This window comes from Leopardus geoffroyi, chromosome A1 (genome assembly GCF_018350155.1).
Source record: "Leopardus geoffroyi isolate Oge1 chromosome A1, O.geoffroyi_Oge1_pat1.0, whole genome shotgun sequence".
Lineage (NCBI taxonomy): Eukaryota > Metazoa > Chordata > Mammalia > Carnivora > Felidae > Leopardus > Leopardus geoffroyi.
The window spans coordinates 138,235,226-138,248,969 of NC_059326.1; the positions used below are offsets into that span (position 1 = coordinate 138,235,226).

General features: G+C 42.1%; 1 protein-coding gene across 4 annotated transcripts in view; it reads left to right on the forward strand.

Annotated features, from left to right (window-relative positions):
• Positions 1–13,744, forward strand: part of ARHGEF28 (Rho guanine nucleotide exchange factor 28) — a 308,676-nt gene that overhangs the window by 121,786 nt on the left and 173,146 nt on the right. For 3 of the 4 annotated variants that reach the window (XM_045495406.1, XM_045495414.1, XM_045495425.1), the window contains exons 3-4: positions 5,461–5,608; positions 9,123–9,416. In XM_045495406.1, the coding sequence (XP_045351362.1) occupies positions 5,461–5,608; positions 9,123–9,416 (442 nt within the window). The remainder of the gene's footprint in view (positions 1–5,460; positions 5,609–9,122; positions 9,417–13,744) is intronic. The other variant, XM_045495400.1, reaches the window with a different exon arrangement.

The window sequence follows — 13,744 nt, forward strand, 5'->3', positions numbered from 1 at the left end:
TGTAGTTGCATCATAAAAATTACTCTAGGGGCGCCTGGGTGGCTCGTCGGTTAAGCATCCGACTTCGGCTCAGGTCATGATCTCACGGTCTGTGGGTTCGAGCCCCGCATCGGGCTCTGTGCTGACAGCTCAGAGCCTGGAGCCTGCTTCCGATTCTGTGTCTCCCTCTCTCTCTGGCCCTCCCCTGCTCATGTTCTGTCTCTCTCTGTCGCAAAAATAAATAAAAACATTAAAAAAAAGTTAAAAAAAATAAAAATAAAAATTACTCTATATAAAGACTATGCAGAATACCTTGAAAAACAATAGTACATGTTTTACTATCCTATAAAAAGATGACCATTGTTATTATTAAGTTCCCATTTCTATTTAGTTATGTAAAGTTAGAGTTGAATTATATGCATACTTTTGAGAATATGAGGAAATCCATAAACCTTTCCTCAGAAGAATGGACACATACACATAAAAAAGAGAGTTTGGCTTACAATTTTTAAGGGGTTCCCAGACCAGCTGAAACCTATTTATGGATTCTTCCTGTGGCCCCAAATTAAGAAACCCCACTATAAAAAGATGCATACTTTGTTCTCATTGTCATAATTTGAAACTATAGTATTTATTGCCTATTCATGCCAGATACTTTAGAAACTAGGTGGTTAAGTTTGTTGAGCATACAACACTGTTACTAACCAAATAGAATTACACATACATTGTCTATAGAGGATGCGAGTTAAGACTATAGGGAGAGCATTAGCACAGGGATATTCAGTGAGTATGATAATACAGGCACCAAGTTACTCAAGGTATTTAGAGACCTAGATCAATGAAAACATATTTAGAATGTGCACATTGGTGTCGATCATTTCCATCTGAAACATTCATCGGAAGAGGAATAAAAAAGTTGTATGAAAGAAATAGTATGAAATCTTCGGGTCACATGAAACTTTTTTGGTTGTTGGAGAAGAAATCCACAAATGTCACAGCATTTCAACAGAAAGCTTGGTCTTTCAGAAGTATTGATGAGTTTTACAAGCAGAATTTCTTTGAGATGCTTCATGGTAAAAAATGTTGGTTTAATTTACGTGCATGTGTGTTTGTATTGAGGTATATTTAGTATGGTTGTAGTTCAGCTTTTTTACTCAATATTTGTTCTCATTTTCCATGTTATTGTCCTGTAGAGATTTTACAAGAGTACTTGAGTGCTTTTTATTTGGGCAAGAATAGATAACTGGTGGTACATCTTCATTGTTCAGAGAGGAAAGGCACTGATTCTCATGTTCATCTAAACTGGTGGACTTGAGAAAGTGAAAATTTTGAACTGCTTAAGGCAAACATGAATGGAAAAAGGAAGACCAGAGTTCTTAAAGTTGAAATTTGATCTTACTGCTAACAATGTTGACAATATTTAGTAGTACACTTTAATAAAAGTGGGCAATAAATGTCACTGGTAAGGGAAAAAAGGTAAATGATATTAAGGAGGAAATGTTTACTCTCCATAAATTGGAAATAAAAGTTTTGGCAAGGTTGCAACGAAAAGAATACTCGTGACCAGCACAGGTGGCAATGAAATTTGAGAGAACATTATTGGAGAGCAGTTCGGCAATTTGTGACCAGCTTTCACACTTTTGGAACCATTTCTGGAATTTTATTCTACAAAAGTAAAGCATAATGTACATGAAAAGGTTTGGTGGAATATTAACAATGTTAACCTAGAAACAATCTTAAAGTACAACATTACAAGGATGATAGAGTAAAATGTAGAAGGAACATTATAGTTGATGGAATGCAATTAAAAATGATGCCAAAAATCATAACATGGAAAATTACTTTTGACAGAAAAGCACAACCATATGTGTATTTAAGCTGTGATGATCGCTCTCTAAGAGTTAGCCGTGTGTTGAACAAAGACTGGGAGTCAATGGAAGAATGAAAACAAGTTGGTACTTTTGGGTGGTGTCAGGATGGATGGGATTGATTTCATTGCTACCATTTTTTTCAGTAATGATAAATTTTAGACCGCCTTCTGACTTTATGTGCTTATGAATTTTTGTGTTTAATATGGAATTATTGGAAATTGAGACATGTGGAATGAGGCCTTTTCTCCCCCCTAATAGAGGCTTTTGTTCCAAAACGATTTGCTGGGTCACCTGTTCTTTCTGCACTGGCTTCACATGTCACCTTTATTACATACTTTTTATACGTCTGCTTCTGGACTTCATACTTAGTCGTCTGTCTTTGTGCCCCTGTCATGCTATTTAAATTATTATGGTTCTGTTGTATGCTTTGCTTTGAGCTGGGGCAAATTCAGACCCCACCCTGCGTAGCCCAAGCATAGCATTATCTTTCTCCCAACTGTTTCTAGTCTTGTGTATCTGTTCTTCCAGATGCACTTTAAAATAAGCTCACTTCATTTGAAAAATTAAGTTTGGGTTTTGACTAGAGCACGTTAAATTTTTGGGTTTACTTGGGGAGATATTTTTGCCTGTTAAGCCTCTTACTGTGTCCACAATTTTCAGTGAAATGAGTGTGTGTTGTTTTTAAACTTGGGATAGAGTGAGCTGGCAGAAAGGTGATGACACATGTTCAGCATTTCTCCCTAGAAGCACAGCGATTCTGATAGTGATGTAGACGAATTCACTTGGGAAAGCTTAAAGTTTTAATTGTCCAAAACAAAGTATGAAATGACTCCCAAGTGGAGAAGCGATGGAGGTACATGGGAATTCTGTAAGTTGGAATTTATCTTTTCCATTAATAAAATCAACGACCCTTTAAGAAAAAGAGCAGGTTTTCGGTGGCCACAGTGGTTAGAAAGACCCCAATCTGACCCCCAAATCCATATATGTTTTATTTCTGGCCTGTTGTTGTTTATCTTCTTGTATCAATGTAGAGCATGGTGTGGTCTCAAAAAGAAGGCAAACCTGAATTGTAAAACTGTTCTGTTTGGTGGTGAATTGCTTTGGAAAGGGTTGCAGCTAAACTCCTGTATAAATTGTGGGTGGTCCTTGTTCACCCAACCAAATAAAATAGTAATGTGATGGTTGTTTTGACCAGATCCAGATTAGATATCCTTTTGATCTATGGAAAACTTTGATTTATTTATACAATTTGTTTTCTTTATCAAAAAAAAAAAAAAAAAAAAAAAAGGACCAGTCAGGTCAGATTCTGTTCGCAGACAATTAACAGTCTCTTTAGCAACCAGGAACATGACTAACACAAGCTGTCCTTCCTTTTTTAGGAAATGGAATTTCATCGAAGTTTCCTCTTTGTCATGTCAGACATTTGTTACTGTTTTTTTACTTTTCAGATCCTCTTCCTGAACTTTTTTGGAAGCTGTCGTATGATGCATTTTTCTTGGTGTGTTACTTTCTATTGACGATATTTGTGTATGTTTGCACACGCTCACATGCAGAGAAAGGACAATCCAAAATTATAAACTCGTGTTTTTTTCCATGAAACCACAATTTGTGTTATTACCAGTTCATAATTAATGATAATATTTCAGGGGCACCTGGGTGGCTCAGTTGGTTAAGTGTCCAACTACGGGTCAGGTCATGATCTCGTGGTTCATGGGTTCGAGCCCTGCACTGGGCTCTGTGCTGACAGTTCAGAGCCTGGAGTCTGCTTTGGATTCTGTGTCTTCTACTCTCACTGTTCTCCCCTACTCCCGCTCTGTCTCTCAAAAATAAATAAAGATTAAAATTTAAAAAAAAGATGATTTTTTTTTTTAACATTTATTCATTTTTGAGAGTGAGAGAGACAGAGCATGAGCAGGGGAGGGGCAGAGAGAGAAGGAGACACAGAATCTGAAGCAGGCTCCAGGCTCCGAGCTGTCAGCACAGGGCCCGATGCGGGGCTTGAACTCATGGACCTCGAGATCCTGACCTGAGCCGAAGTCAGATGCTCAACCGACTGAGCCGCCCAGGGACCCCAGATAATGTTTCATGTGTGTGATGGATTACAAACTGCCAGGAAAACAGCCGTTTTATTTTTAAAGTTTAGATGAAATATCCATGTGATTATTGGAGAAAGGAGTTATGCACTGATTTTGTTTCTGCTACTGACTGGCATAGTTCTTGATATCCTACAGAATATAGTGCTGAGACCCATCAAAGGCAAACAGATGTTAAGGAGACTGTGTAGAATTTCCTCTGTTTCCTTTCCTCCCCTATCACGGGGGGAGGAACTTGCCAAGAGCGGGTTTGTTTTTGTTGGGCAAGCACACAAAAACCCAGATGCTTCTCTGCACTGGGCCAAGCTCTGGAGGCCCTCCAAAGTGGGGGACCCTTTCCACCTCCTAGTTTCCATTTTGCTGCCACTCCCATAGGCTGGGTGGAATGTACCATCTCTCTGGAGGACTCTCTTTGTATTGTTTGCGTGTGTGTGTGTGTGTGTGTGTGTGTGTGTGTGTAGGGAGTGTCCTGAATCCTCAGAGTCTTCAAGCATCCCAAGATGGTCTGGCAATCTTGTCCATCACTGCCTCTCTCTCGGTTGTAGCACTGCTGATCTAGTCCCTCTACATAGCCTCTGGATGATAACATACCAAAGAGTCCTCACCTGCTGCCTGCTTCCTTGGCATACCTTCTTTCCTTGGAGTGTGCCTCTGGGACCCAAAGGCAGCTCCTCTCCTTTGGACCGGGGAACTTAGCAGGCTTTGTGCCAACCAGAAGCTCTCAGGAGAAAGTGTAAGGCCAGGCCGGATGAGAAAGAGGACCTGGAATTCCCTCAGAGAAGACAAATAGCACTTGGAAACGGCACAACAAGCGTGGGAGCATGTGGTGCAATTTATTTGGCAAAGTTCGTGAGTGTTTAAAGTTCTTACCACCTACTGTGATCCACTCTAGGGTAAGGCAATAACTAATAATAATTGTTTTGAGGGGCACCTGGGTGGCTCGGTCGGTTGAGTGTCGGACTTCGGCTCAGGTCATGATCTCACCGTTCCCGAGTTCAAGCCCCGCGTCGGGCTCTGTGCTGACAAATCGGAGCCTGGAGCCTGCTTTGGATTCTGTGTTTCCCTCTCTCTCTGCCCCTCCCCCTCTCGCATAAAATAAATACATGCTAAAAAATTTTTTTAAAAATAATTGTTTTGAACCTTTGTACTATGGTAGTATATTAGGAACAGAAAAAAAAAATAGAATCAATGATGTTTCTTAGGTAGGAAATAAAGGACAACAAAGTTGAATCATATTTCTATAGCTAGTAAATTTTAAAAGATTTCTTCCCTATGCTTTGGACTTCTTCAGGTTTAAAAACAGAACAAACCAGCTCTGACACCCATACTTTAATATATCAGAAAGCACCTGTCATTGAAAGTATTTGTTATCGGAAATGAGGATTTGTGATTGAGTCTCAGCCACGTGAAATGAACATTAACAATGCTGTTTGGGACCCCAGCCCTTTTGACTGTGTGTTTTTTTTAGAGCCAGGGCAAGAAAGTGTGACGATGCCTCAACTTAACTCATTTTTTAGGGGCAGATGACCGTCTATGCAAAGTTTGGCAAAAATGTTTATCTTCCTGAAGATGCCGAGTTTTACTTTATTTATGATGGATCTCATCAGAGACACATCGTGATTGCACGGCGCACTGAGGATAATGTTCTCCAATCCAGCGTTCCAGGTAAGGTATAATCTTCACTCTGCACTTGAGAATTCTGTCTGGAAGGCTCTTTCCTCCAGGGACATAGGCTGGGAAGAGGACCAAGAGGAGCAAGTAAACAGTGCTCCAAGTGGGATGGGTTTGGGTGAGAGGTGGAGAGAGGGTGGGGTAGGGGAGGGGACGGAGCCCCTGAGAAGGCACACAGTGGGTTATCCCGCTGAGGTTCTTCCAGCTCTGTCAGCCTTGCCTTCGACTGAGCAGACCCACCCTGCTGGCCGCACCCAACTTTCACAGTGGGCTCTGCTTTGGGTATAGTTGAATGGAGGACTCCCTGTATCTTAGGATCACCTCCTATTGTCCTACGGCCTACGGTCAGGGTGGCTCAGGCAGACCTGAGACGTGACCAGTAGGTTTTCATTCTCCCTGCCTACTTCGCCTGCACTGAGTCTGCTAGCCCTAGTGTCTGCCTGTCTCCCGCTTGCTCATTTTGGTGTCTGGGGTTCCTTCCATGGCACTCTGTGTATCTAGACTTGTCTTTACCAGATCTCAGGCTCCATAACTTTGTCTTCCCACCACCCAAATGTTCGTGTTCAGAAACTTGTCATTCTCCTACATGTCGTCTTTGATTACCGTGGTGACAGATGACAAGTTAATATTTCATGTTAGTGTTAAGAACTAATAGTTCTCAGATGCAGCTGTTTTTGAAATTTCATTGGAATGTGGGTTATGTATCTGAGACATCAAGTTGTAGCCACAGAGCGTAATGAAGGTGTTATTATTTGCAGGGGGGAGGATTTTGTTGTTTGGTTTATTGATGGATTGGTTTTCTTTAACCTAAATGCGTCTTTTAGGCCCTCTAAATTGCATTGTGGAGGGAACCTTCAGTTCTTTAATGGGTAAGTTGGCTTCATTTTTCGAGGAAAGATACTTTTTTTTAAAAAAAGTATTTCATATTTTTAGATAGAGATGGTGTGAATAGGGGAGAGGGAGAGACAGGAAGAATCTGAAGCAGGCTCTATGTGGAGCATAGAGCCAGACATGGGGCTGGAATTGCAAGACCCTGGCATCATTGCCTGAACTGACATAAAGAGACACTCATCTGATTGAGCCACCCAGGTGCCCCTAGAGAAAGGATATTTCTTTCTTTCTTTTTTAAAAAAAATTTAAAAAAAAAAAAATTTTTTTTTTTTTAATTTATTTTTGGGACAGAGAGAGACAGAGCATGAACGGGGGAGGGGCAGAGAGAGAGGGAGACACAGAATCGGAAACAGGCTCCAGGCTCTGAGCCATCAGCCCAGAGCCTGACGCGGGGCTCGAACTCACAGACCGCGAGATCGTGACCTGGCTGAAGTCGGATGCTTAACCGACTGCGCCACCCAGGCGCCCCCCAAAAAAATTTTTTTTAACATTTATTTATTTTTGAGAGCGTGCACAAGTGGGGGAATGGCAGAGAGAGAGGGAGACACAGAATCTGAAGCAGGTTTCAGGCTCTGAGCTGTCAGCACAGAGCCAGACATGGGGCTTGTACTCACAAACTGTGAGATCATGACCTGAGCCGAAGTCGGACGCTTACCCGACTGAGCCACTCGGGCGCCCCTAGAGGAAGGATATTTCTAAATGCTTCTGCAGTGTATCTGTTACATGTGGGAAGAAGGTAGACAGTTCACATGGAAACAACCCATAGTGAGAATTGCAGAGAGGTGCGAAGGCCCTTCAGCCCTACCTCGGCCTGGTCATCAGATCAATCTGTTGTCGCATTTCTGATGCCATGGGCAATTTTAAGCACTTCTCTCTCTGTTCCAGTAACTTCCATCCTTAGAAGAAAAAAAGCCAACCCTCTTTAATGGCACAGAGTCACTTTGTCTCTTTCTCCTTAGCCTTTGTCTTTCTGCTTTGACTTTTACATTGATGTCTTTACTGCCTTTTGCTCCCCACCTCCTTGCTTGATTTTCTCTTAGGAAAGTGTCTAGTGGGGGAAGAATGAAAATAACGAAAGTGCAATCCTAATATCAAAACTTCTGTCATTTTCTTTACTTGGACGCAGGGGTTAGCCTTCTTGCCATTCCTTGTGTGTTAACATCTTTTTGATGGTAATGTTGCCTGTTTTGAAGTGAGAGGTCTTACCTTAGTTTTAACAGAATCCGTACAGGCAGGTGACAGTCCCTGTTTCTGAACCTTAAATGTCTGCTGTTGCAGCTTTCCCATGGTAGCTTCTCGGAAGTGTGTAGAGTAGATTTCTGTAGTATGTACTCGAAGCTTACAGTCTGGGCGGGGGTGGGGGTGGGGTGGGGGGGTGGAGTTGCTATTTGGTGCCCGCACCAGTAGATCATTTTTAAAGACGTGATGTGAAATGGCACTGGTTCTCACTTAGTAAACTGGGATGCTCTTGTTCCTGTGAAGGCTCCTATTAGCCATTTGCTTGGCTATGATTGTAATAATCACAGAAGTTGGGTGGGACTAATTCCTGGAGCTTCTGTCAAGTGCAGCATAAAAATGTACCTGGAGAGTGGTTCACCCACCTGGACAAGATGAAGGGGGAGTATAAGGAGGGACAGGTGGCAGGATTCGATGACCACCCACAAGAGAAATACTAAGAGCACTTCCAAGAGACAGAAGCTTTTCTCAGAGGTGGCAGGGGTGGGGGGCAACGAACAACATACGTAAGTATTTCTGATGAGTTGTCTTCACCTACCCTAACTCGTAATTCGAAGGACCTCCGTGGAGCTACTTTATAAAACTATCATCTAAATAAATACCTAAAAATGGAAGAGTCAGGAGGAAGTGTCAGAGCAGGAAAGGGCCAAGGCCTTTAAAGTGACAAAGTTGGCTGAAGTTGGGAACTTAGCCTTTTGGAGAAGCACTGTCGAGACTTCTGGGTCGCCTAGATAGTGGCTCCTGCCACTTGAATCTTTGGGCTGCAATGAGGAGTGAAGAGCCATGTCCTTTCTCCCTGGCTCCTATGGATTTTGCTAACGAGAGGATGTGTCTTATTTGGTGTTGAGCAAATCCTAGGAACTTCATCTAGCTGTCCTGCATTAACCTGTGAGCAGCTTTGAACTTGAGAAAAAAAAACTGCAGAGAAATTTTGAGATATTTAAATATCATTCAGACCACTTTGCTTCATTGTGATCAAATACTTGGTCTTGTCAAAAGATTCTAATAAAATGCTTTAGAGCAAAAAAAAAAAAAAAAAAAAAACAAAGTGACAAAGTTGAATGAAGTGTTTGGGGTAGGAGTACGAGGTGAAGGTGTGCCAAGTAACAGTGTTGGATAATGATAGGAGAATAAACCCTGAAGTGCTCAGAGCTTAAAAAGGTTAGTTTTCAAATTGGGAGTTATAGAAAGAAAATGGAACCTGTTTTAATTTGGCCCCACAAGCCCAGCAACGTTTAAAGATGACTGGCTTCATTTCCCCTCTGCCTTGCTCTCCTGGAGCACGTGGTCTGCTTGGGCAGTGCAGTGAAACTAGTGACCCCTGACTGGGTGACCACCTCCTGTAGACTCTAGGTGAACTATTTCCTGTCTCGTTGTCCAGGCCACGGGCTTCAGGAGATGGTGATGGTGTCTGTGTGCCTCTGCTCAGAAGGTTACTCCCCGGTGATCATGGGCTCTGGCTCCGTGACCTACGTGGACAACATGGCCTGCAGGCTGGCTCGTTTGCTGGTCACCCAGGCTGATCGCCTCACAGCCAGTAGTCATCAGACCTTGCTGACTCCATTTGCCCTGACGGTGGGAGCTTTGCCTGCTTTGGATGAGGAGCTCGTGCTGGCTCTGACCCATCTGGAGATGCCTCTTGGGTGGACTGTCTTGGGAAATCACTCACTTGAAGGTGGGTCCTCACCAGAATATTCAGATGTCTTTTCTCTATATGCCTTATAATTTGTTGTCTGTCTCTGTGGGTTGATTTTCCTGCCCGTTTTTTGACCTGATCCTCACTCTGATATGGCTGGATTCCTTGAGATCCTGGGGCACTCGTCTCTGGGCTGGTTGATGCTATTCGGCTCTATTCAAGGCGGGGAAGAACTTTGCCTCAAAGAGGGAAGGACTGTTGCTTGGTGGTAGGGTCTTGCACCAGTTCCTTTGGGCTATGGCTCTACTTCCCTTGGCATCTGTTCTTGCCATGAGCTTGCTGCACTATTTACAAGTAACTAGAGTCATCAGGCAAGGAATAATAAGCAGTCAGCTCTGAGCAACTGAGCTATGGGAGTATGGCCATGCAGGAAATAGAATCACTATGTGGACATCTTTAAAACGCCAGTGTCACTGAGAGTATCCAGATGTTTGTGCTAACTTTTGGAGATATCTCTGGAATGGTTCCTGTTTATTAAAAGACTGTATAGACTCTTTTTTTTTTTTTTTAATGTTTATTTATTTTTAAGAGAGGTAAATGGTGAGCAGGGGAGGGGCAGAGAGAAGGGGGACTGAGGATCCGAAGCAGGCTCCATGCTGACAGCAGAGAGCCCAATGCAGGGCTCGAACTCATGAATTGTGAGATCATGTGTTATGTCAAAGTAACACGCTCAGCCGATAGAGCCACCTAGGTACCCCAAGACTGAATAATTGGCTTTCAACACCAACCATCTGTGTGTGAACAAAGATGGGTGTTTTGTGTAAGTCCATGCAAGGCATGAGGCTAAACTGTTCGACAGATGCTTCTTATGGTTGTTACCAATCACAAAATTTTATTAGAAATAGATGTTGTTATTGGCGCCTGGGTGGCTTACTCGGTTAGTAAGCCATGACCGACTTCAGCTCAGGTCATGATCTTGTGGTTCACGAGTTTGAGTCCCGTGTTGGGCTCTGCTGACAGCTCAGAGCCTGGAACCTGCTTCAGATTCTGTGTCTTCCTCTCTCTGTGCCTCTCCCCCACTCATTCTCATTCTCTCTCTCTCCCTCGAAAATAAATAAAACATTAAAAAATTAAAAACAAATAGGTGTTCTATATTTTATTAAATACACATATACTATTGTCTTTGTGTATTGCATGCTTTAGTTTAATGGCTGGATGATGCTGTTTTCAAGAGTTTCTGCTTCCTGATAACTTCTGATTACAGGTTCGTTTACATTTGATCATGGATAAGATGCAGTGCACTAATCTAGGTAAAGGGGTATGATTTTTGTAAACAGAATCATAAGGCCATTAGCCACAGAGAGGATCTCCATTTCTTTCTTTCCATCGGGGTTAAAGTAAAGCTCTCAGGGGGAAATTAAACATGTTTCTTACTCCTTAAGACCTTGGATGAGGTAAGTCACTATCCTAGTTCAGGGTTGAGCCACGTCTGACTCCTGTGTGCTGTACTTAGCTGTATGGTAGCTGATCGATATGTATGAAGGGGTGGGTGCCGGGGGGAAGTAGGAGTTATCTGTTCCCCTCGCCATTATCTCCAAGGACCTACCAAATGGCTTGGAACATATCAAATGTTCAAGAAGTATTTGTTGTATGACTGAAGGTTTTCAGTATGTATTATGCTGTATTTTGGGACCTTCAAAAGAAAGTCACATCCTAGATACCACTATTGTAATTCATACATATATGTGAAGAAATGTACATGTTTTATGGCTAAGGAACTTTATTTATATGTGTACATGTGTATGCATGTGTACATAAACACGTATATACATGAGTATGTTCCTCTACATTCACACATACACATGTGAATTCACATATACATGTATATACATATATATTCATTTGTGTATATATGTGTTTTCTAGCTAAGGAACTTCATTTTCTTAAGCCTCCTGGCTTTTTAAAGTCTAATATTGGAGGGTATTTTACTTCTTGGAAGGCAGATTCATTTTGGCAAAGGCATAAAGTTTTCATAATTTCTCACCAGTCACTACACTCGGGCACAAGTAAAGTGCCCCAAAGCCTCCAGGAGCAGCGATGCTGGTCAGAAGCAGGGCTCCTTCCCTAGCCCAGGGCCTCCCTCAGTATAGCAGCCTGGAGCCTGCAGTGGTTTAACTTGTGGTCCTGCAAGTGACAAATTGTTGAAGGTTAGGTTAATTGCACATGAATAACTTAAACTGTAAGAGCCTTCAAAGTGGGATTCATGTTACCGCATGCTATATTTTCATCCAAACATTTAGGAATGAATTAAGATTTCCTAACCTTTAATCTGTGGATTGGCAATAGTACATGCATACAATTTTCTGTGTTGGGGGTATATATATACTCAGTCATTTTGCTGATGTACATAGTAAAATATGTTGGGAAAACACTAGGCTAATCCTCAAGTTGGCAAGGTTCCCTTACAGCCATTTTTATTGCTATTTGGAAATGTATTCACATTCTCTAAGCTTCCCTTGGCCATGATCTTTGGTTTATCTGTACCTTTATAGTAGACAGAGTTATGTCACCAAGAGGTTCTCTCCTTTGCATGGTGAGATATAGATGGGAAAACAATTCTAGTGTCATAAAGAATCTATGTTTCGGAGCTGGGTTCAAATCCTGAGCCTGTTGCTTCCTGGCTGTGAGAAATTCTGGGCAAGTTACTTCAGTTCTAATGTCATAGAGTTTTAATTTCTAAAATGAAGCATTATAGTACCCACCTCATTGGCTTGTTATAACGATTAAATTAGATAATATATAGTGAATCTTGTATTACAGCGTGTGAACATACTACATTCTCAGTAGAATATGATTTTCATGTGTGACTGTGAATGGATTTCCATATGTAGAATATATTGTTTGTACATATGTAGGATGCAGATTACTTGGTCTGGACAAATGAGGCTACAGACAAAGGATAAAATACAGGTATTGTAAACATTTCCTTGACAATTTCTGGGAACTTTTCTTGACTTTCTCTTGGAATGGTTGACACTGCTTGAGGTAACATTGCCTGCAGCCTAGACTTCTAATGGAACTTCTCTATAGCATCACTGTTCAGGGATGGGGTTAACAACCCTTTTTCTTTTGGCTCATCTGAGTGGATGAATTCTCCTACCCTGTCTTCAAGTTCAAGTTCACCGATCCCTTCTTCCTTTTGATCTTGTCTGTTGCTGAATGCCTATTCAATCTTTTGTTGTCTTCTTTTTTTCTGTTTTTTTATAGTAGGCTCCACCTCCAGCATGGAGCCCAATGCAGGGGTTGAACTCACAACCCTGAGATCCAGACCTGAGTCAAGATCAAGAGTCAAATGCTTAATAAACTGAGCCACTCAGGTGCCCCTGCTGTTCAATCTTTTTATTGAATTTTCATTTCATTTGTTGTGTTCTTGAGCTCTAGGATTTCTGGTTGGTACTTGTTTGTGTTGTTGTTGTTGTTGTTGAAATTAACACAATGTTCACATATTGCTCTCCTGACCTGGGAGAGGATCATTTTGACCATTATTTTGAACTCTCTATTGGATAAATCACTTCATTCCATTAAGGTTGGTTTCTGGGAATTTATCTTGTTTGGTTTGGAACCTATTCTCCTGTTTCTTCATTTTCTTTGACTCTCTTAGATGAAACAGACACCTCTCCCAGCCTTGACAGACCGGTCTCCTGTAGATGAAGTTCGTTAATCAGTCTAGCCCAAGTTCCTGGTTGCCTCTCAAACATGAGTGATTTCCCAGGATGTTATCTTTGTTCTTAGCGGCTCCCGGTAGTTGAGGTAGTGCTTAGGCCCATCAGTATCCTGAAAGGGAGGATCTCAGTCACCACCTAGATGCTGGCTGATTAGAAACCTGATGCTTAGGCCAAAGCTTGGAGAATATGCAGTCAAATGCCTTGCAGGGAAAGAATGGCAGGTGGGCATTTTTTGTTGGCTTCTCTGAGCTGAACCCTGGGGGGATAGTTGCATCTAGTCCTTCTGTGTGCACCCATTAATAACAAATTTTTTTTATCCAGTGCAGTCTTCTGGGAGTCATGAATGCAAGCCACATTGGCTCTGAAAACTAGGCAATCTGGAGAGCTGTCCCTTGGGTGGCAGCTGTAAAACCTGGGGTGCCAGATGTGTGTACAAGTTGCTTCCAGAAAGATGCTGGTGACCTGGCTTTAATTTTCAAATGAACCAAAGCAAGATCATGGGGGGAATTGCCCATTGGCTCCCTTGGGGTCCAGGGAGGATCACAGTCAGCTCCTAGATGCATGCTAATTGGAAAGTGGACCCTTATGCAGCAGTTTATAAAGTATGCACTCAAATCCCTTCCAGGGAAAGACTGGGAGATG